We start from the raw sequence: 22380 nt of genomic DNA, 5'->3' as shown, positions 1-22380 counted from the left end.
AGAACAGTTAATTCTCTTCCACTCCACACGACCTGGTGAGGGCAGCACCAGCTGATGCTTTGAACACAGGGGCCATTATATAACCTGCTGTGAATCAATAAAAACTCGGGGTCTGAATGATCTGGTGAAAGTGACACAATATTGCAGATCCTAAAGGGAGAAATTCAACATATCGCCTCACCTCAGGTTTTCTGTTGATCTGTATCCTGAACAGACCATTGATTAGAGGATAGATGATGATGAGAACATCTCCAAACTCTGTGGGCAGCATCCCTCGTCGATAGTCCCGGTCATGTTCGGACCAGATGATCTGCACCTCGTCGTTTCCAAGATGTTTCATCTGAAAAGATAACACAGCAAAGGCTTTGTAGAACAGACACGGACTCGTCAAGATGCTGGAATACTTTGGAGACAAACAACTGTATCTTAACCAAAGATCTGGGAAGGAACACTCATGATAGGAAACACAGAGTAAGATCTGGGAAGGAACACTCATGAAAGGAAACACAGAGTAAGAACTGGGAAGGAACACTCATGAGAGGAAACACAGAGTAAGATCTGGGAAGGAACACTCATGAGAGGAAACACAGAGTAAGATGGGCTCACAAGATCACCTAGCCAAGAGTACAAACTTCAGTTTTCAGTCTCCAACTCAACTCACCTTTTTATGTTTATCCTCATTTGTCTCCGATGGCATCCTCGTCGACACATGAAAGATAACCTCTAACCATGATGTCGCAAAGTACGGAGCTGTGTCACCATTGGTTTTATTGCGATTGAGACCACCCCTGAAACCGCAATGGTTCTCCAAGTCCACCTCCCACCCTAGCCCGGCCACAAACTCCTCAAACTCCTTGCTCCCACCAGCGTTATTAAGGATGGACTGTTTGTCTTCCTGGCCTGCTGCTACAAACAGGACAGCAATTTTGTGCGTTTCACGACTGAAAAAATACATTTCATGTAAAAGAGCAGGCAAATATATGTATGATCAAAGTCACATTTCAGCATTCAGGAGAATGATAATCCTACTTAAAATGAACGGGTCTAGTGAAATGTCATTCATGAAAGTGACTCCCCTGGGCTCAGGCAATGGATCAAAAATTGGTCGTCTCCCTCAAAATGCTATATCTGTGGAAGACAGATTTACCGAGATGATAGCTAGGAAACTCACCACCACTGGTTGTCAAGGTTCTTCAACTCTCTGAGCAGTTTGTCGTTCTTCTTAAGTAGATCAAACGTGGCACGCTTCTCCCACGCCATGAAGCCAAGCTGGCACAGCATCATCCGGCAGAGCTGAAACGGTGAGACGGGATCATGGTTGGGCATCGGCTCCTCAGACTGGCCGATCATACTGTTGGCATTCTTGTGATCGATGTTATATTGCACTTCAGTGTTCCTCTGCTCCTGGACAGTGATGACAGCATGATTCTCCAGCCACGGACTGATCTCTTCTGGGGGCGATTCTGGTATATTCAGCGGCTCCCCTGGATTTAAGTGGCACTCTTTGCTCGTACATCCAATGTACTGTAGAAGCTAGAAATGAAAGCAACGCAATCAGGAATCAGAACTTCTCATTGAAAATGAAGTTTGTTAAGTTGAACTGCTCATCTTGATCTTCATGAGACTGTATTCCGTCCCGAAGTTGAACATCATGATGTTCAATGTTCACATTGTCTGACAAGTGGTAACTGATGTAAGGTTACAAAGTTTTGTCACCAACACAACTGGTCCCTGGCATCAAAACCAAAGCAGTAATAAACTAGTTAGACGAGGCAAGTTTACTCACATCATTGAGATTGTCCTGATCCTCCCTGGTTGTTTCATACTGAGGCAGCTCATTGGGCTTCCTCTGGACGGATGATACTCGTTGTGGGATCTGAAGATTCTCAACCTTCTCAGGCTTCAGGTCGTTGTCGACCTCTTCAAGCACATTTAACAGCAGGTTGCAGTCTGAAAGAGAACATGTAGGGAACTTCATGGGCCGAATTTACGAAGGGTGTTTAAGAGTTAGACGCATGTAAATTCTACATAATCAGTTTCAGGGCCTAATGCGGTTTTCATAAAGGAAACCCTGCAAGGCCCTGACTCTGTCTATTCAGACATTAAACGCTGTTTTAAGCTAAACACCCTTTGTAAATTCGGCCCCATATGTTTTACAATCGCCAAATGAGACATCAAGTCGATCGTTTGAAACCTAAGAATCCTTCTGTCTGTCATACATGTAAGTGAGACTTGGACAACACAGGTATCTTATCCTATCTTTTGGATATGGTGTTATGGGACGGCATCCTAAACAACTGCTTACCTGGAAAGTATGATCCTGCCCTACAGTTAGGGGGTCCATACAAGATGGCGCTGTCCCAACAGTACTTGCCACTGACGTCCCTGATGATCACCCTGGTCACCGTCTTGCCTGTGGTCAGCCCAGCTGTCACACCTCCTCCAGGGACGTCCAACTGAAAGGAATGGTCACGCAAATAAGTCAATCATCCGATCAGTTAAACTGATGTGCAAAACAACAGCGACAGATCCCCATCCCAACATTTGAGGCTGGTGCTCTTAATAGGCCAAACAATCAGCTCCCAATATCGGATGCTTTTGGATACATCCTACATAACTTACAAATCAGTTTCATCATAACACTTACCAATGCTGGTATTTCTATAAATGAAACCAACGCGTTGTTATTCAGCACAAAAAACTGTACATTTGGCAGTTCAAATATTTCTGGTTTGAGTTCATCAAGCAGGAATTCTGGTGAATCGTGGAACTCCTGTATCGAGCTGTTGAGCCTGGCCGCTCCACCGCCCTTGGGGAAGAGGCCAAGATGGTTGACTAGATGGCCTATCATCTAGAATACAACAGGAGAGACATTTAGTTGATGTATTCGAGGCTAATTGGAAAACTGAAAACAAATCTGAGGATGAGGTGACGATGAGGTCATCCAATTTTTGGGAAAGGCTAGATATGAGAACAACTTCCTGAGCCAATGATGAATCCACAACCATAACCACTGTGATTGCCAAATGTGAAAATCATCTCCTAAACGTAAGCCTTGATGGCAAGATTAACCAGACAGAGAACTGGCTGTATAGTGTATAGTATCCAGTAAGTTGTGAAGTGAAGGAACATTCAATAATGGATACCCAAGCAAGAAGTCATCACACAAACTTACAGTTCTTGCAGCTAGCTTAACAATATCACTTTCCGGTTTGCCAACAGGGGAGCTCCGGCCAATGTTGTTCGCTGCAGAATGATCGCTGGGAGTCCTTGGTGTTGTTGGTCCACTTTGTGCGTCTCGGATCGTCTCCAGGTCGTAATCAACCATATCCATCAGGTTGAGGCTGCTCTTCGACATTGTATTGGAAACACCAAGGACAGCTTGGTTTAGCACCTAGGAACAAAACATCAAACTCATACTAAGGGTCATCACTGGCATTCATCTTTCGGTACAAATATTTCAGAGTGCTGTTACTCTGTGCATGGAGCATAGGTCCCCAACCCCTATTTGAATCAGACCGATTCACTCGTAACCAGGTCACGTGTGCTACAAACAGTGAATGCACCCTTGTGTAGCAGCTTCAGAGGATTGGTAGCTTTGTGTTAGCACTTGATAAGGGTTTCTACCTACCTTGAATACAGTATATATGAGGGGTTTCTGTCCTTCCTGGGCGTCCATTAGTAAGCCCAGGGGAACGTTCATACACCAGTCCAGCAAACAGAAGATGAGGGACACCACAAACTGAAACATATCAAGCATTAGCATCAATTATAAGTGTGTTGAAGGGCTGCCATCACTGCCAGACAGAGTCTCCTCTATATGTCCTCAAACCTTCAGTTTTGTGCCCTCCGTCTGTACTCACCTCTTTGTCTAAATTTCGACCTGATGTCTCTAATGACGGCAGAAAACTTGATATGCTTGTTGCGATAGCCTGAAAGATCAACGATACTACAGTCAAATTCTAATGAGATCTTATTGAAACTGAACTAAAGCTGTACCGGTAGCCACTGCCGATGTGGCCAGTTAGTTTGCCTCCATCAAGTAATACAAATGGCTTCTTGTCTGATGGCTGGCATTATGAAATAGAATTTGGGGGTAATAGACTGTATCTTTCAGTCTTGAGTATCGTAGGGGTGACACCACAATAAACAGCCTTTACCTCTGATACGTACCTCGATAATTTTCTTCGGCATATCTTGATGAAGTTGCAGAAGCGTTTTGACATGATCACAGAGAAGAACCAACATATCACATGCGACCTGCGCTACGGCCCTGTCAATGATCTGCAAGAGATTCAAACACCATTCATCAAGAAGAACCAACATATCACATGCGACCTGCGCTACGGCCCTGTCAATGATCTGCAAGAGATTCAAACACCATTCATCAACTGCCAAACAGTTCTAGAATCAACCCAGGATGCTAGTCAGTTGTAACATACAGTGGAACCTCCCTTATGGTACACCTCTGTATCAAGGACTGCCTCTCTATCAACATGATTAAGGACATGGCATTTGCTCACAAATTAGTCCTTTATTCAACCTCTATAATCAGGAAGACAGCACTTTCACTCCGACGGATGTCCTTGATAATAGAGAGGTGCTACTACACTTGGATTTGAACACAGCCAACTCAAAGCTGTCCCCTTTTCTACCTTCAATGACATTCCTGCAACACCGACTCATCAAACTACAAGGAACTCAAGCAACAGATAGAAGCTTTTGAAAGAGCGGTAAAGGCAGGAAACGAATTGTCACACATATTTATAAACCACAAGCTCACACACAAATATTTCAATTGCTTCTGAATGCTGTGTCCAGAGCACATGAGCTCTAATAGACCGATTGACTCTTGTGCAGTGCTTCCCTGCACTTGCTGAGAGCTCAGAAACTGAAGGATTACAATAGGTATAGCGTCATGTACAAACACAATATACAAGATCATACAACACAGGGAAGGCAAGGTTGGAAATCTTGTTCTATAAATAGGTCAGCAAAATCCCAAGATGAAATTTCCATCACACAGCGGACACCAATAGGAGGAAAGTATCTGGGTTTGTATTAAGCAACATGATCTCGTGGATGTTTTTAAACAAGTCAGCATTTTCCAGTTATGTGTTATATAAGATAAATTTTGTGATTTTCAATATGTATTTGGCCTACAGGATAGAAAAAGACTTGTAATTCCCATAGGCAGGTAATCAACATCTTGGATCATGTTCAAACACAAATCAACTGGAAAATCTAGAATTGTTCTCTCAACAGGAACTGTATTTACAAGAACATCGCAAGGGGAGAAGGACCTGAATACAAGAGATACCTACTTTCTGGTTTACACTAGGTAATGAATTATATTTGGGGGCCTGTTGAATTGAAATGAAACAGATAAAAAATAACCTAAAATATGCGCAGTGCTCCACCAAGTACACAAGCAATCACCGATAAAACACACTCTTACATTGTAACGAACATCCGATTCCCTCAACTAGCACCACGATCAAGTACCTACTATATTGGTGCAGCCATGGTCAACCCAAACTTCAGGGCGTTTACCAGTGCTGAGATAAGGATACTAGTGATACTGACACATACAAATGAACCATGAACTTGATTCATTGACTGGCACAATATACTCAACAAGAAAACTGCATTTCCCACACGATGACATTGTTATAAAGAGTGACACACTGCCATGCCATGATGATGTACACAATGATCGTACGTACCCTCAGTGTCAACAGCAACATGTGAATCGCCTCTTTTATTCTGGAATGCATCGTACCATGCTTCAGCTCTTCATATAAATACATGCCGAGTGAACTGACAGCAATACATCTGAAGGAAAGACGGGGTTTGTTACATGATGTTACAACAAGGCTGAATATTTTTTACCTTTCCATGTCATGTTAGACAAGAAAAAATGACCATGATTATTGAAGTCAAACATTCAACACGTCTGCCATCCTATTGTTTGATTCATCATCATCACCAGAACCAACCACCCAAACTCCACCCTCTGGCCTCTCAACGATCGACAACATCTCACAGTTCTCAACAACATGACTTCCACCCCATTCGAACTATTTCCCCGTGTTATTCCTATATTCCATGTATTTCTACATGAATCAGTCTTGTCTCATAAGATGAAGTTGACAGAACAGAAAATATCTTCTCACCTGGCCAGACCAGCTGGCTCCTTCTTTCCTAGTTTCAATAGCACACCTATCAAATGGTCCTGGAAGATGAAAATAATGATCATACTGAGAGGTTTTTGTCCACTGTGAAGGATTTAAAAAAATGTTGACGTTGAAAATTTTTCAGAATTTTGAACTTACGAAAAAGTTCAACAATTTTGGCGGGAAAACCTAATCATGCATTTTGTCCCCGGATTTTCAACGTCACTAATGCGACCACCCCAGTAACGCGACCATTCAACCTCGGTCCCATGAGTGGTCGTGTTACTGGGGTTCCACTGAAGTTAGTAGGTCACAATCTTCTAGAAGATCAGACTTGGGTATGAAGCTGGTATTTCTGATATTTTCATTGGCAATAAGAGTTCTACTGACCTTAGCATCATTGCACAGCATTAATGATAATTCGCCTTGATTTGGCTCGAGGACAGTCAACTCTCCGAGGTGATTTGGGAAACATAGTAGTGCACCAAGGATTGATACGGCCTCTGTCCTTGGGAACTGCAAAACAACAGAAGCCATTCACAATCAATGATTGGTTACTGAAACAAAAATATACATCAAAACCATTTTCTGACAGTCCTCCAAAAGCCCAACACGCACAGAAACTCCACGAGGAGTGCTGACCCTTGGGATAAAGATTGGACTAGATGTCTGAGTATTAAGCACTCACTTCTTTGAGATCACTGACTGCAGCTATCGTATTAGCGGCATGGATGAAATCCAGGATCAGCATTGTCGAGCCCTGCATGGGCATCGCCAGGAACCTGGGGCCGCAGTACTTCACGAGAACATTCACAACATCCTGAAACAAATGAGAATGGAACTATTAGTATAACTCGGAGCATCAATGAATCAGCCGCAGTTGGACGTCTCTAGTTCTGCATGGCGCCAAGCTATTGCTAGAAACCGCCCAGGAGAGAGCAGACGCCAAAAGAGAAGAAGTAGTCAATGAACTTAAAAGCCCAACACAAAGCATAATGAGAGAAACATAAACACAGTATCTTCATGCGTATTGAGTAAGACTCCCACAGCCTGTTATGAAGAATCTTCTGTCTTGTTGTTATTCCAAAATATACAGCAACGTTTCACCCACCTGATCAAGACTGACAAGTCCATGATGTAGAACCCGATAAAACTGGGCCAAGTGATCGTTAGGTAATTCGATGTCATGTTGTCTGATGGTCATCACACACAACAGACGGTAGGCCAGTAACTTGCCCTTCTTGAATTTGTCCGACAGGGTCAGAGCCTGGAAGAAAGCAACATGATAAAGTCATGAGGTCCCAAGTTCAATCCCCATTGTCGGCATGAGACTCGAGACAGATCTTTCTGCCTTATATGTCCTGGTCCACCCAGGTATATCAATGTATATTGGTTGGATATGCTCAATTTGTAGTGCAGATTGAGCAGCTCATCTGAGTTGATATCAGACTATAAACCCAAATAACATCCATAATATCAATGAGAATGTTACCTTGAATAGCCATGATGAAAATATCATGAGGGGAGGTATGATTTCTGGAGGGGCAGGAGATGACTGGTTGTCCGATGTCACACTCAGGTTGTCTCGAATCTGAAGAACAAGGAAAGACATCAATGACAATACTGAATGCAGTCTCCGCACACATCATGAAGGACTGTCAGCTACACTTCAGCTCTCGGCATTATTCACTCCACTAGGCTTCTCTTGCTCTCAACAGCTGGCCGCCCAAAGCAGCGAATAGGCGCCTTTAGCAATGTTATGTGATGATCTTTAGGAAGCCAGTCCACCTACCTTGATCAAGACTTCCATGAGTTCACACAGATATTCATAAACACTGGCGTGAATAGCTGGATCCTTGATATCGTTAATATCTCCTAGTGAACCGAGCATCCGACGCCATAACACTACGGTAACATCAGGGGTCCACCCACGGATCGTACCACCAGCTAGAACACTGCGGCAATCCTCTTGGTTTTCTGAAATGGGGAAGAAAGCGAGTCAGGGCCATAATCTTCATGACTTATGTCTGATGCACAATACAACACATCACTTGTAACACTGTCAACACGGAACTCTCTCTCACCTTGAGGTGGTATATCCTCCTCTTGAGTGACCACCACATCGATATGGATACTCTCCCGGTCAGGTGTCGGCGAACCTTTCCCGCCACGGCAAAGTTCCTCATGCACTAGATCATCATTCTCACCCAACATAGGCGAGGAATTTCTCGAGCCTAACCGCGGTGAAGAGTTTTGCGATTCCGGTAACATCACCTCATTCTCCATACATTCTAACAATGTGTCGACGGCCGAGTCTTGGCAATCCCGGCTGTCAGCACTTTGGTCCATGATGGCGTAGGGTACAGGTAAGTTGCTGTCCACACTTGCATAACTTGTTGAATCTGTGGCAGTGAGACTGCTGTTAAGACTAGCGATTTCATTATCTTCTGGTGACAGGGCATCTGAAAAGGGAAAGATTTTATATCAATCCACTATTTTATGTAAAGCTGACAGCAAGAGTAATTACCTTTGACTGTAAGTCCTTACAAATTATTACATTCACACAATCATTTACTGAGAGGAACAAGAATTGATTAGCTAACACATGTGGTTGATTGGCTCTAATCTATAATTGGTTATATTCACAAAGCAAACAGTTGTTAACTGTTGAATGAAGATCAGCAGAGTGCGACAACATTGTCACAACCTTTCATCGGCATTTTCTTCTGTTGCCAGTGCCAGTAATAGATCAATTCATTCTAATGCTATTACAAAGAAGTCAGTGAAGGGTTAAAGGAAGCTTTGGTTGTGGAAAAGACAGGATTAGGAAAGCATGCAACTTACCCGGTGAAACCTCAGTAAGACTAGATGCAGATTCACCCTGCTCATGAGTCGGTTCGACCGGCTCAGCGGATCTAGAGCTTGGGGGTTCATGACTACAGAAATTAGCACCTGGAAAAGGGTTAGGGGCAAGTCAGCAGGTTAGAGCTAGTTGTTTTGGAGAGGGTACCCGGGTAGACCAGGGTAGGCCAGTGTAGGCCAGGGTAAAGGGGACTGCCTTGAATACCTCAAGTCACACTTCATGTCTGAACTATTGAGAACCGACGATAAGGAATAGACCTAAAGCATTTGTTAAAGTTGTTAAGGAGAGGGTACCCGGGTAGGCCAGGGTAGGCCAGGGTAAAGGGGACTGCCTTGAATACCTCAAGTCACACTTCATGTCTGAACTATTGCGAACCGACGATGATAAGAAATAGACCTAAAGCATTTGTTAAACGTACTTCAACAGGATAGTTTCTAGCATGAGGACACCATGACCATTAGATAACAAGGAATATATACAATGTTGGTTTCATTTATCAAGGTATAGGTAAGATTGCTTGGTTGGTACCTGTCATGGTTGTAGCAAGAATCGGAAACCTGTTGACTCAGGCCCAAGTGTCTTACTATACAAACACAACTTTGCCTGCGAGCAACTACCAAGATATTTAGCCACAACAGATACCAGCCAAGATAACTCAGTAACTGGTCAAGAAGCCGGGAAGTAATACAGTTTCTTCCTTACCTTTATTTTTATACCGATCACTCAAATCAACGAGATTACTATCACTACTGCTGCGTTGTATCAAGGCGAGCGTGCTCGAGTCTGATCCAACAGTTTTAAGCTTGGCATCCTCACCGCCACTACGGGACCTCGCTCTCTCTCCATCTGATCTCACAGACAACGTGTCTAAAGCTCCTGAAAAATAACACTCATTTGATGTGATCTGGGCGAAGACTGGGGCACTTTGGGAGAATATCAAAGGCATTTTTTTCAAAGTAAACACATTTTCCATTCAGGTTGTTTTAGAGATTATTAACAGCCCTCTGTACTTTAAACTAGTAGTAAGTCCAGTGTTTAACCTCAAATTTGAATGTGAATGCAACCAGCTTCAGCCAATTTTGATAATTTTGCAAAAGTCTGCATGCATACTGGAGTACATGTACTCTCATTAATGGCAAAGAAGAAAATCACTGTTTAAGGCCATAGCACTGAAGTCAAACCATAACAGTGACAAGTGTAGTCCCTGCATGCATTTTGGTTCATCATCAGCAAACTATCAAACAATTTGCACAAACTACATCATGCACATGCAACACACCAATGTTTATGCAGTTCATTATGGGCCAGTTCAGGACACAGTGATTGACCATTTCGGGAATATTTCACCACATACAAGGTATCAGTCTTGTGTCCTTAACTGGTTCATTGCATATCAACAAGATAAAGAGTTGGATACCATCAAATGAAATGAAAAGGATAAGTTAGAGAAATCATCATTGTGTGTGTTTACAAAGAAATGTGGGTTAAAGAAATGAGATGACTACCAAAGGTGACACTGAGGGTGAATGCTACTTGCAAGAAAAGGATTACTACCAACTCTAAGCCGGGGGCTCTGTCACCTCTGAGACCCAGGTTCGATTCCTGCTTGGTCCCGGTCTATGTGATAGACAGGGCAACTATCTTTGACAGCCTAGGTTTCCCCGGTGTCTCCAGTTTCCTTCATATCTCAATTCGCCCAATATTGTTTACAGATAATCTGCTGCATCCAAAACGACTTTAACTCGAAGCAGCATGCAGCTGCACAAGCAATAAACATTCTGTTGCCTTCTTCGTGCAAGTAGCATTGATGGTTGAGAGCTAAAGATACAGCTAGAGACACAGTACTCTGTAGAAGAAAAAGATGTATTATTATCAAGAGATTAAAAGAAAGAAGTTATCATTGGATACTTCTATCTGTGCAAATACAATAAAGACAAAGTTAAAACTATAGAGAAATTTTACAGATTGTTTGCTGCAATATTTTGGGTTCCGCCCAAGCAATCTTATTCCTACCAGGTGGCAGCACTTCGAACCCAAAATACACAGACAAGCAAAGCAACAGATTACAAAGCACCAGGTAGCCAGGTAGAGCCCGGCCAAGGTGAGATATAGCAAAGATAGCAACAGTCAGATAGGTGGCGCCCCCTACACACAACAGGTGGAGTTACCTTCATCGAGATGACTAGAGAGAATACCTTCACTAGCTGCCTCCTGGTGTTGCGGTGTTGAGAAGTCCTGTATGATGACAGGCTGATGGTCATGGAGTAAGGACGAAAGGTGGGAGTGGGGCCGCATGACAGGGGGCGCTTTGGCTGCAAAATAACGGCTGGTTAGTAGAGAGTTCAACATGCACACACAGGTGGGGATACAAACAATTCTCAATCGCAGCATCCTATTTTCAGCAAAGACTTCTCTATATTTCTCCTGAAGTAGGAAAACTACTGTTATTAATCAGAAAATATGTGTTCTTTGAACACCAAAATACGTTCGAGCCACCTGACAAGGCACCCATCACCATAACACTCTGAGGATGACAACAGAAAACTTTGAACTGTGGGATCACTTTTCAACTTTTTGAATCTGAGCAACTGTCACTGACGATTCGTGATTGTGGAAGGAAGTATGAAAAGTGAGAAAAAAAGTAGAAGAGAGAAAAAATTTGACAAAATTCATTGAGTGTAAGCTTGGCAAAATATGAAACCTGTCACCACTCATGACTTTTTTTTCAAATCTACTGATATTTTTAACAAGAAATTTGCACCAAAGCACAGTGATACACTAACCAAAATTGATTTAAAGCAATACTGACAAAGGCAAGATAAATGACTACCTGAGAGAACGTCGTACAAATGGCTTGTAGCTAGGAAACGGACAGAAATATACTTATATTACAATGGTAAACCGATTGTGTAAGCGTTTAGAGTGAACCGTTGGTTTCACTCCAAGTTCCCATCAACTGGAAGCTAGGTCAGTAAAATATGTCTTCCCAAGTTCAGTATCAAAACTGAACCCAAAACTGTCCAATTGCAAACCCAAAGAAAGCCACATTGCTAGAGAAAGTCTCGCAATGTAACACAAGGGCCAGGTATAGAACAAGGAGGTTGGCATAAAGATGTTATTCAACACACTAACCATCTCCACTGGACAGACCCAACAAATCACAACTAATACTCGACAGAACCTTTGTATGAAAGATGTCAAGTCGATAAACAAACACTAAATAGAAAAGAAAGGAACAAGACGTTAGTATTTCACTTGATATGCACAACAAGGAAAGAGACACAAAGAATCCCACAACGGGCCAGACTGGAGAAAACAATGAAACTATGGAATCTGACCTGTCAATAGGATGTTTGAGACAAAACTTCTTTTACAGAAACAGAGAAAGTTGACAATAAAATAAAGTTAGCTCAGTTCCATGTAGCTTTTTAGATCATTTATAAGTGTTTGTGGTAGGTTTGGAGAAGGCATTTATTGAATGAAACGTTTTTTGATCATTTTCGTTCAGGATATGTCTCAACTCAAACATCCCCTGAAAGAAAGGAATATTATCAACCAGCACCAAAACATAACAGTGTAACAGCATGTTCACCTTAGGCTGACGTTACATAGGCCTCATTCGTTCACTTCCCACATGTCACGTTCCAGCTTTACTTAACGTTCCTCGGTGAAAGCACAGCCTTGTGGCATGCATTCAGTGAGGAACGAACGCATTAAGGGGAACGTGACATGTGGGAAGTGAACGAATGAGGCCTATGTAACGTCAGCCTTATAATCCAAGCAATCTTGTCATTCAGCTTGATTGCAGAACAACCACATGTCATGTTGATTTCGGGAGGAGAAACATGACAACATGCTGGGAAAGTGATTGCATTCAATCTTTTTCATATCACACAACATACTGTCAATTAGGTTGTGCCAGGGTATGAATAAAATGCTCAAAGACTTGAATTGTATACACAAAGGAAAGGTATATCCATGCTAACAATATTCTGAAAACAAAGAGAGCTTGTATCTAGGTGTCTGTGCATGGGTGAACATCCACCTTGGAAAAGGGTTTTCTTTACAAATCAAGGAATAAAGGATACCCTTTTACAAAGTAGAACTACAAGGGGACAACCTTACTTATGCACCAGATTTCAGTGGGGTTTTTAACCTTTTTCATATGTACAAGACCATGAGTGTCTGGGACAGGATGCATGTTTGTCTCTCTAAGCATTCTATGACCTCATTTCCATGTAACGTTGTCGTGTTTTTTCTCTATGTAAGAATAGAATGGTAGTCTTGTGTCATCGTGAGTAACTGACCGAGAGCCCTTTCCTATGTCCCGAGCCACCTTGACTTGACAATTGACTTGTACCAAGTTGTTCTCTTAAGCCTGCACCACACGGTGAAAATTTGCGTGATGCAAGTGACATGCGTGCATGTTGCGACAGGCAAATTCTCACTGTGTGGGGTCGTTTTTTGCTGCGTATCTTCCCTCGCGAGTCGAGACGCAGCCGATCTAGCATGTTTGATATTTTCTCGACACGCGAGGAAGTTAATCACCGTGTGGGGGCTACCTGCAGCAATGTTGCGCGAGTTCGACGAATCACAACAAGCAGATCGGTCACATGATTTATAGGTCAGTCACATGATACCAAAATGGCAGCGCCCGGGAACTGTCAAATCCTATGAGAAGTATTATGGACCAAGAAGACCAAATTGCCCTTATTCTCCTGCTGTTACTCCATCTGTTCCTCGACCCGCACTCTGTGGAACTGGCGATACTTCATGGGGTCCTCCTCCCGCAATTCAGCAATTAGATTTGCATAGGCCCCCTTATCCTCTCTTCTCTGAATCCATGGCCTTGTCCAAAGACTACGGTCCACGCGGCGCCGCCTCCGCCGCCGCCTCCGCCGCCGCCTCCGACGGAGTAACAGCAGGAGAATAAGGGCAATTTGGTCTTCTTGGTCCATAATACTTCTCATAGGATTTGACAGTTCCCGGGCGCTGCCATTTTGGTATCATGTGACTGACCTATAAATCATGTGACCGATCTGCTTGTTGTGATTCGTCGAACTCGCGCAACATTGCTGCAGGTAGCCCCCACACGGTGATTAACTTTCTCGCGTGTCGAGAAAATATCAAACATGCTAGATCGGCTGCGTCTCGACACGCGAGGAAGATACGCAGCAAAAAACGACCCCACACAGTGAGAATTTGCCTGTCGCAACGTGCACGCATGTCACTTGCATCACGCAAATTTCACCGTGTGGTGCAGGCTTTAGTCTTACATAGAGAAGCCCAAAAATCTCATCAACTTTTGACAGAACTACTATCTTGAATCACAGTGCACAGGGAAGAGATGTCCACAAATTGCGAAAAAGAACAAATAAAGGCATGAAGTAGAAGACAAAATGCGAAAATGCATGAAATAGTGTCAAAATGGACTAAAACTACACCGGATACTAACCCTCTTGCCCTTGGTCACTACTGAGACTAGATACCTCATGGATGACAGCCGGCTGGTGGTTCATCCTGACCGTTTGGTTGCTAGCGTTCAATGTCACGGTCATACCCGATGAACTGTCAGAGCGACTCCAGCCGCGAGAAAATGTCCTTGCTCGTACTTTCTGAGCGGGGCCTAGGCAGCAAGGAGTCAAAGGTTTTACTTGAATGTTTTATCAAGTGTTCACGAGACAAAGTTAGTATGCTGCGGTCGAATCAGGTTAGTATATCAAACTAGATTAGAGATTTGGAATTTGGAACTTTAGGCCATGCCAAAACTTCCGACATTCTAAAAACTTTACCAACACAAAGCATGATGCAACAAGGTCGTCCAAATGCATCATGATGCTTTAATCGCTGTGCAGGATGGGGTTTCAGGCCATGATTTCACACACATCCTCTGAGATCCGGTTTAATTTTTAGGGCTTTCTCTTCAAATCAAGTGAGATGAGTGAAATTTTGCACCATGATGATGTGATAAGGTTCTTTTTTATGGTAAACTTGCACAAAATGCACAGAACAGTGGGTATCAGATTGATTATGCATAACCCTCAGGGGGTGAATACATGTGAACTCTACTGGTTTTCAACACACAATTTCATGCTTAAAACTAAAGATCATCAAAGTTCTAATATCCAATGCATAAATTATGCATTGGGCAGGCAAGGATGCAAATACCCATACTATGTTCAGTTTATGACCGCATATCCCAGTGAATGAACAAGCTTGGGGACAACAAGTAGCAAAAAATACTTTCTAAAGATAAGCAAAGCCGAGACAGAAATAACGCCGATAAAAAATCCAAAAAAGAAATTGCTCAAGTTTCCACAACCAAAGCCTAAATATGAAGGTAAAATGTCCAGGAATGACCCCAGTATGAGCCCGACCAAGTAAGGTCACACTCGTGTTTTACAAACAAGTATGATTAACAACCTGTGATAAACAATAGGTCCCCAAAATATACCTTACAGGAGGAGCAACATTCATCTCTTCAAATATTTAGCATTGGTTCTCAACTTCAAGCCCCCCCCCCCCCCTCCCCCCATTTAAACATGTAGCTCCAACCTTGGCCACAGAATCGTTTCAATACTATACTAGTCAACACAGAGCGTATATACACATTCTGTACAGTGCCTGTACTCACCTTCATGAGGACGGACACCGCGACGACGCTTCTCTTTCTGTTCACTCAGCCGATCAAGGGGCAGGTCACTCAGGTCAAGAGAATAGACCTGCCGCGCCAGCACACGAGTTAACGTCTCCATGGTTTTCTGAAAGGGAATGAACAAAGATTGAGGAAGAGATTGGATTGGTGGAACATCTGCATGATGTTTCAAGTCCCCTAACCACAGTGGTTAAGAGACATGTCATGCCAGGAAAACCGTGGACTGCTTGCATTCAGAGCTAATGACACTTCTCTCACAGCTTTGAAAGAGGACAAATCATGTCAGCATCAAAACAGTCGAAAAGTACACTGTCAGCCTCCCAATTCAATGCTAAAGACAATGAAAGAAGGAGGCACAGTCCTGATGGTGAGAGTACTTACAGCCCATTCCTTAATCAGCTCCTCCCACTGGGTGAGAGAGGACAGCACAGCCAGAAATTGATCCCACAGGTCCATGGAAATGTACACGTTCAGGTTGGCTTTGATCCACGTCACAATCAGCGTCTGAAATCATCACAACATACATTTAGAATCTGAGCCCATTTTCCCAAAATCAAACCCATGGATCTTTCCATACTTACACAAAACACAAGTAGCATGTGTGACAATTTGACCAATGCAAGCTGTATCTCCTTCAAGCATTGCCATTTACTATCAAGTTTCTCTATAGCAAAGACTTCGCCACATCAAGGAATTTCCCTTGAAGTAATTTTGCATCTTTTGCCAATAATGTAATGTATGACCCCTCGGCCAACACTAGCTATATCTCCAGCTGGCATTGAGGCAAAGTCAGGTTTTTCTATGGCAAAGTTTAAGTCACGTAATCATGGCTCAGATTGGGCAACTCAGAGTATCTTTTGCCACCTTTCAACAAAACAAAACCTACACAACATTAACTGATCAACATTTTACATAAGCCCATCTCAATCAGTCTCAGTCTCAGGTACGAGATCATGACATTGGAGATGTGAATGCTACAACTCCAGACCCGACGTAACACATACCAGAGATCAGACACACAGACAAGATCAACATTTCGCATCATGATACTCGCCTGAAAAAGAGGCTGCGCTAGGCGCCCCCCAAGAGACGCTTCACGATCAGCAGGAGGGCAGTCTTTCAGGACTCCGGAGGTGATCCGTAACAACACCAACAACAATTGCTCCCTGGAAAAGCACAGTAATATACACCTTGACAAAACAACTATATCGGGATAGATTTCATTTTGAATAGAGGTGGGTGGACAGAATTGCTTTGGCCATCGTTACTAACAATGACAGAGTTAAATGCTGATAAAATGTGACTCGCTCTACCAAAACTAGGCGCTTGTCGCATCTGAACTTGACAGGTTGATACGGACTTGTTGTTCATTTCCCTATTGTAGACCTTTTGTGAAATCTATTACAAACTGATTTGATCACATTTCACCAAAGGTCTACAATAGGGAAATGAACAACAAGTCCATATCAACCTGTCAAGTTCAGATGCGACAAGCGCCAAGTTTTGGTAGAGCGAGTCACAAATAATCAACATAGCCAGCCGTCTAATCTGACATAAGAACATTTTTAAGCTTGATTTTTAGCTCCATTGGATGAATGTGAACCTACCATGTCTGTCTCTCCAGGAACAGGTTCATCACCATATATCTGTAGATGTTTAGGACGCGTTTACACATGTCCACCTAGAATCAATAGACCAGTGAATTTGTTTTAGTTTGATGGTATGACAAGGAAGATCTCATGAACTTGAAAGGGCTAAGCTATTCTTGAGATGCTAACACAGCATGAAAGCAATCAAGACTCATGATGCATCTCCACGAAAAATTACTCTCAAAAATTATGATTTAAAACAAGTAAACATGTTTCAAGGTTGCAAATGGTAGGTAATCTGATTACTACACGTATTGAACTTTCTGCCTTCATTCTAGAGATGATAAACAGAGGTTTGAAAGGCATGATGAATGTAGACAAGATAACAAAATACTGTCATCTGAAATTGAGGTCAAAGAGGTACATTAGGCTGACGTTACATAGGCCTCATTCGTTCACTTCCCACATGTCACGTTCCCCTTAATGCGTTCGTTCCTCACTGAATGCATGCCACAAGGCCGTGCATTCACCGAGGAACGTTAAGTAACGTGACATGTGGGAAGTGAACGAATGAGGCCTATGTAACGTCAGCCTTACAATATGGCATAAAGGGTCACCCAATGGTGGATGCAAGATGCATGGATCTGCTGTTCATGCTGATTAGATGTACAACATTTGCATCAACAGTGGGAAACAGAAAATGGAAGGCGACTTGCCTCAGTGAACTTCCCCCATGGGATTGATTGCACTGATTTACCACCATGCAACTGATCCATACAAGGAGACATGCTCACTGGCACAAGACATCTGGTCACAACAAATGACTCACATGACAAGGAAAATGCAAAGAAAAGGAAACCCTGAATACACATACTCAGGCTTATAAGTACTAGGAAACTAAGTTAGTCTTCATAACGCCATTGAAAGAACAGTACCAACTAAAGAGCATGATGCAACTTGAACTGAACATGATGTACTGAGAGAATAAGTTCTCCTAGCCATGGTGAAAGCTTGGGTGATCCCATTGTCGGATTGTGAATGCTACTCTATTGTGTTAGCAATAAGATCAGAGAAATATTACGTTCTTTGAAGAGAGACATAGAACATTAGGAGTTAGTTATTAGTTTTAGATGTATTTTTGTAGTTAGGGAAGTTAGAAAATGGTTAAGAAATATAATGATGAGTTGAATTGAACAGGGAAAAGAAGATGTTACCAGCTTAGAAAACTTGTCACAACACACCGGTATCCAACCATACAGCACAAGAGAATGAGCCCACGTCCCAAGTTCAAACAGAAAATCACAACACCCGTGCAACCACTTCACTCAACCAAATGCACCAAACTTGAATATTATTCTCTGTCCCCCCCCACGCCCCCCTTCTCAATCAAAGTCACCGAAACCATTTCCCAAATATCAATTTTTAGTCCACATGTTGTGAAGAAGTCTTGGTATCTGCTGAATTATACATTTGCTCAAGTTTGATGATTATTTTTGGCTTGAAATATTAAAAGACACGGAATAAGCACCGACAGAGAACAAGAAGAAAGCACAGGAGAAAATGTTAGACATCAAAAGCAGAGTTAAGAGTTACTACAGGCAAACAAGTGGCGTCCTTCAAGAATATGGAAAATGGTCGATGTTCCATGCAGTGACGGACCGTCACATCATACCTGCTCGCAGAGTAATAACGGCGACGAGGGATGCAGGAACACATTGGCCGAGTTCGTGATGAAAACTTGCATGACGTTCTGTATCCCTGCTTGCGTATCTACTACACCCATTACCTAAAATAACGCAACAAATGAACGGCATCAATTCAAAATGGCGGGCACTCTTTCCTACCTGGTTGGTCAATGCTGTTTTTGATGGTGCGGTCCGCAGGAAAATCACAGCAGAGTTAGTGATAAAGACTTGGAAGACTTTCTGAGCCCCCGCCTCGATTGACGTCTCATCGACAACTCTGCGAGGTAGACTGTCCGGACACATTGCGCCTAGGTATGAATTAGTTCTAATTCTCCCACCAGGGGGCAGACCATGTAATGGAGAACTCATAACTGCTTCCTGGAATTGAAATGTTTATTTATCGGCTGAAATGGAAGACTTATGATCCACTGGAGCATGGTAAATGAGTTTTAATTACAATTAGATATGAGAGATTAATATGCTACTTGAAAACCAAATCAGACAAATCAGCTTATGATGAAGCTTTCTACAAACAAATCATCTCCTTGACAATCATGATTATGGGATTAGCAAGGTTGGGTGCTCATGCATTGTGCAATGCCTGACAAGACTGATCATCATTCAGCTGTGTCTAATTGTAAACACAAGAGGAAGTTATTGAATAGAATGTTGGTGGTGCATTCATCACTTTGCAAATCGTCAAGTAGAAACCCACACTGACAGCAATATATACAGCAGGCACGAAAGCTGTGTCAGAGTTCAAAAACATCTGATCGAAGAAGCTAATTCAACCACATCTGTTATGTGTTGACAAGAGTTCAGCAATATGAAATCCCGATGACAGATCAGGATCTCCACCACCAAAGCAAAAACCTGGGATTCCTTGAGTACAGAGCACTAAACTTTGATGATTGCAATTTGTGGGAAAATAAAGAGATCCTTGCTTCATAATGAATTTATAAGCTTTTTATTCTTTTCACTCAACAGTAATACATGACAAGGCTAGTAACTCATGAAGAGAAAACCTGTTCTCCCCTTTTTGTACCCTCTTTTTATCAATCTGAACTCTATAGCTGTGGCAAGGAGGGGGCAAGCATGCTGGAACAACCGTGTGCTCTACACAAATAAACAGATGTATACTATGACAGGTGACCCATGCCAAATTCATATCACTGATTCACCATAAACCCTTTTTTAGGATCCCAACCTTTTGACACTGACAACAAAGGTAACTTGCTATGATTTTTGAACTGAACACCTCAACTTTGCTATCAACAGTAGTGGTATCACTAAAAGCAATCACTTCAGCAAAAGGCAATCCTTTACAGTACACCAGAGAAACAGGAGAAATGAAGGGTGCAGTGCACATTGCATAGGGGATGATGTTTGTAAAATAGTTCCAAAACATTAGATATATGGCTCAGCTTCAAAACACCACTATGAGTGGCCTGTCAGATTGCCTAAGACTGATACAAGGTGCCACAAGGTCAGCAGACATGGTATTTCCCGAACCTGAGAGGGCAACTGTTTCACTTTGATTCTGAGCGGCCATTTCTTCTAAGTCATTACAGAAAGCACAGATATCTAGGCTAATGTCTCTGTAATGTTTTGGATCTATTTTTGTCAAGACATGACCCAGTTGAATTGTTCTTGCTCACATGATTGAACGGCATGTCCAAATGTGTATACCATCTTGTGGTGTCAGCCTGAATTTGAAGCCAAAGTGATTAAACAAATTAGAAGTGACAAATCAAAATCCCATCCCGAGTCAATGAAAGAAGCAAACTTGTCATTTACTCTCCAAGGCCGGATTCCTCTCTGCATCGGTTTACCATTCCATTTGCTGCCCGAGTATAGTATCGAGGGTAAACATAGCTAACTGAGCAGTAAACCAGCCCAGTTTTGTTTGTAAACTGCAGCACCAGAACCAGGCCTTTAGAGGAGTTTTAGAATAGGTTATACATGTAAGTCAGTTAAAAAGGCCCACCTAAATACATATCTAGAAAATGACCTAAAAACAGGTGGTTATGTGAATGCAATTTAGGAATAACAGTGAATTCCTGCGTAAAAAGGGAAGAATGAAACATAAATCAGTCCATTAACGAAACAATTTTAAATCATGCATGACAGGTTTAAGATAAGTACATGGATACTGCTAATGAGATCATTTTACAGTCAGAAGATGAGACACTGAATGGGTTTGCCTTTCCAAGAATGAAGTGTGTCCACTGTCATAAAAGATATGCTATTTCATGAAATGACTTCAATATTAGTGGTGATGCACACTTACATGGCCTAGATATTCCTCGTCTGGTTCCCTCCTTCCATTGCTCGGACTATCAGAGGGAGACAGGGATGAGTCAACAGGTTCTTGCATAAAGATCGGCTTCAGTTCAGACTGAAAGGAATCAAAATGACCAACATATTCAAATAAACAACTTGTGCATTGGTTCAAACTATCCTTCCACACAACTTGGCAGAAAACAGGAAATTATAATCCTGGGGCAATTTTAACTGGGAACAGTTCGACACATTTTAAAAAACTCAAACTGAAACATTTACGAGAGCAAATTGACACATGTGAAGCACACTTGACCGTGTGGCAAGCATTGTAGAGTATCAATAATAACATATGCACTTTGCTTGGAGTGGATTAATGGATCAATGACCTGATAACGCACCTGAAGCCAGTCACGATACACCTGGATTACTCTGCGTATGGCACCAGAATGTTGGAATGGAAAGTGAAATGCCTGAAATGAAGACAGAATACATACAAATTACAAGTAATGTAAACCTGATAGAAGAGAGCTCAAGGTTTTCAATGCAAATTACAATTACGAAGTGATATTCAAATACTTCTACTCAATTTCACTTTCAACAATGGACACTTGGCACAAAACCTCTGCTCAAGTCCCAAATATAAGGCCATCAGGTTTGTGCTAAAAAGTGAACTTTAGCGATGTGACAATGACGCCCCCTACCTGCCGATACATCTCATGAACAATGTTGATATTCTCCCTGGTCGAGAACAGGTTGTGCTTAACGATTTCATACTCAGACATGGAATGGTCATCCAGACATATGCTCGAGTTGGAGTCCTTCTCGGTGTAGGTGCTGGTGGCTGATAGGGTACTCTCCTTGCTACCGGGCATGTGATGCTCTTGGTTCTGACTGTCTGTACCGTCAGTTGGCTCTTTCGAGGACTCATCTGTTAGGCTAGAGAAGGCAGGAAAAACTGGGTGAGCAGCGAATTGAGTGATGAATCACATGATTTGAATGATCTGATAGGGAACCACCAAGTCGCCAGCAAGGCTCATAATGAGAAGATTTTTATAACAAGTTTTTTACTGACCTTAGAGTCTGTCTTTACCTGCTTTACAACAAACAGTCACTATTGTACATCTTTGCC

At 42.4% G+C, this 22380-nt stretch overlaps 1 protein-coding gene across 6 annotated transcripts in view; it reads right to left on the bottom strand.

Moving 5' to 3' along the window:
* Positions 1–22380, bottom strand: part of LOC135484542 (ral GTPase-activating protein subunit alpha-1-like) — a 50231-nt gene that overhangs the window by 22802 nt on the left and 5049 nt on the right. The window contains exons 10-42 of one of the 6 annotated variants that reach the window (XM_064766120.1): positions 21953–22187; positions 21650–21721; positions 21259–21366; positions 20627–20674; positions 19128–19346; positions 17302–17375; positions 16749–16860; positions 16076–16198; positions 15674–15800; positions 14495–14665; positions 11870–11899; positions 11208–11351; positions 9742–9915; positions 9021–9128; positions 8261–8638; positions 7969–8153; positions 7669–7767; positions 7288–7443; positions 6865–6996; positions 6567–6692; positions 6177–6235; positions 5727–5835; positions 5325–5363; positions 4174–4284; positions 3864–3932; positions 3632–3742; positions 3176–3394; positions 2648–2851; positions 2306–2456; positions 1787–1950; positions 1172–1533; positions 662–941; positions 182–340 (exon numbers count right to left, since the gene is read on the bottom strand). In XM_064766120.1, the coding sequence (XP_064622190.1) occupies positions 182–340; positions 662–941; positions 1172–1533; positions 1787–1950; positions 2306–2456; positions 2648–2851; positions 3176–3394; positions 3632–3742; positions 3864–3932; positions 4174–4284; positions 5325–5363; positions 5727–5835; positions 6177–6235; positions 6567–6692; positions 6865–6996; positions 7288–7443; positions 7669–7767; positions 7969–8153; positions 8261–8638; positions 9021–9128; positions 9742–9915; positions 11208–11351; positions 11870–11899; positions 14495–14665; positions 15674–15800; positions 16076–16198; positions 16749–16860; positions 17302–17375; positions 19128–19346; positions 20627–20674; positions 21259–21366; positions 21650–21721; positions 21953–22187 (4858 nt within the window). The remainder of the gene's footprint in view (positions 1–181; positions 341–661; positions 942–1171; positions 1534–1786; positions 1951–2305; positions 2457–2647; positions 2852–3175; positions 3395–3631; positions 3743–3863; positions 3933–4173; positions 4285–5324; positions 5364–5726; positions 5836–6176; positions 6236–6566; positions 6693–6864; positions 6997–7287; positions 7444–7668; positions 7768–7968; positions 8154–8260; positions 8639–9020; positions 9129–9741; positions 9916–11207; positions 11352–11869; positions 11900–14494; positions 14666–15673; positions 15801–16075; positions 16199–16748; positions 16861–17301; positions 17376–19127; positions 19347–20626; positions 20675–21258; positions 21367–21649; positions 21722–21952; positions 22188–22380) is intronic. The other 5 variants (XM_064766121.1, XM_064766122.1, XM_064766123.1 and 2 more) reach the window with 5 other exon arrangements.

Source organism: Lineus longissimus, chromosome 3, assembly GCF_910592395.1.
Source record: "Lineus longissimus chromosome 3, tnLinLong1.2, whole genome shotgun sequence".
NCBI lineage: Eukaryota > Metazoa > Nemertea > Pilidiophora > Heteronemertea > Lineidae > Lineus > Lineus longissimus.
The sequence above is the reverse complement of the archived record's forward strand: the minus strand, read 5'-3'. Positions and strand labels throughout refer to the sequence as shown.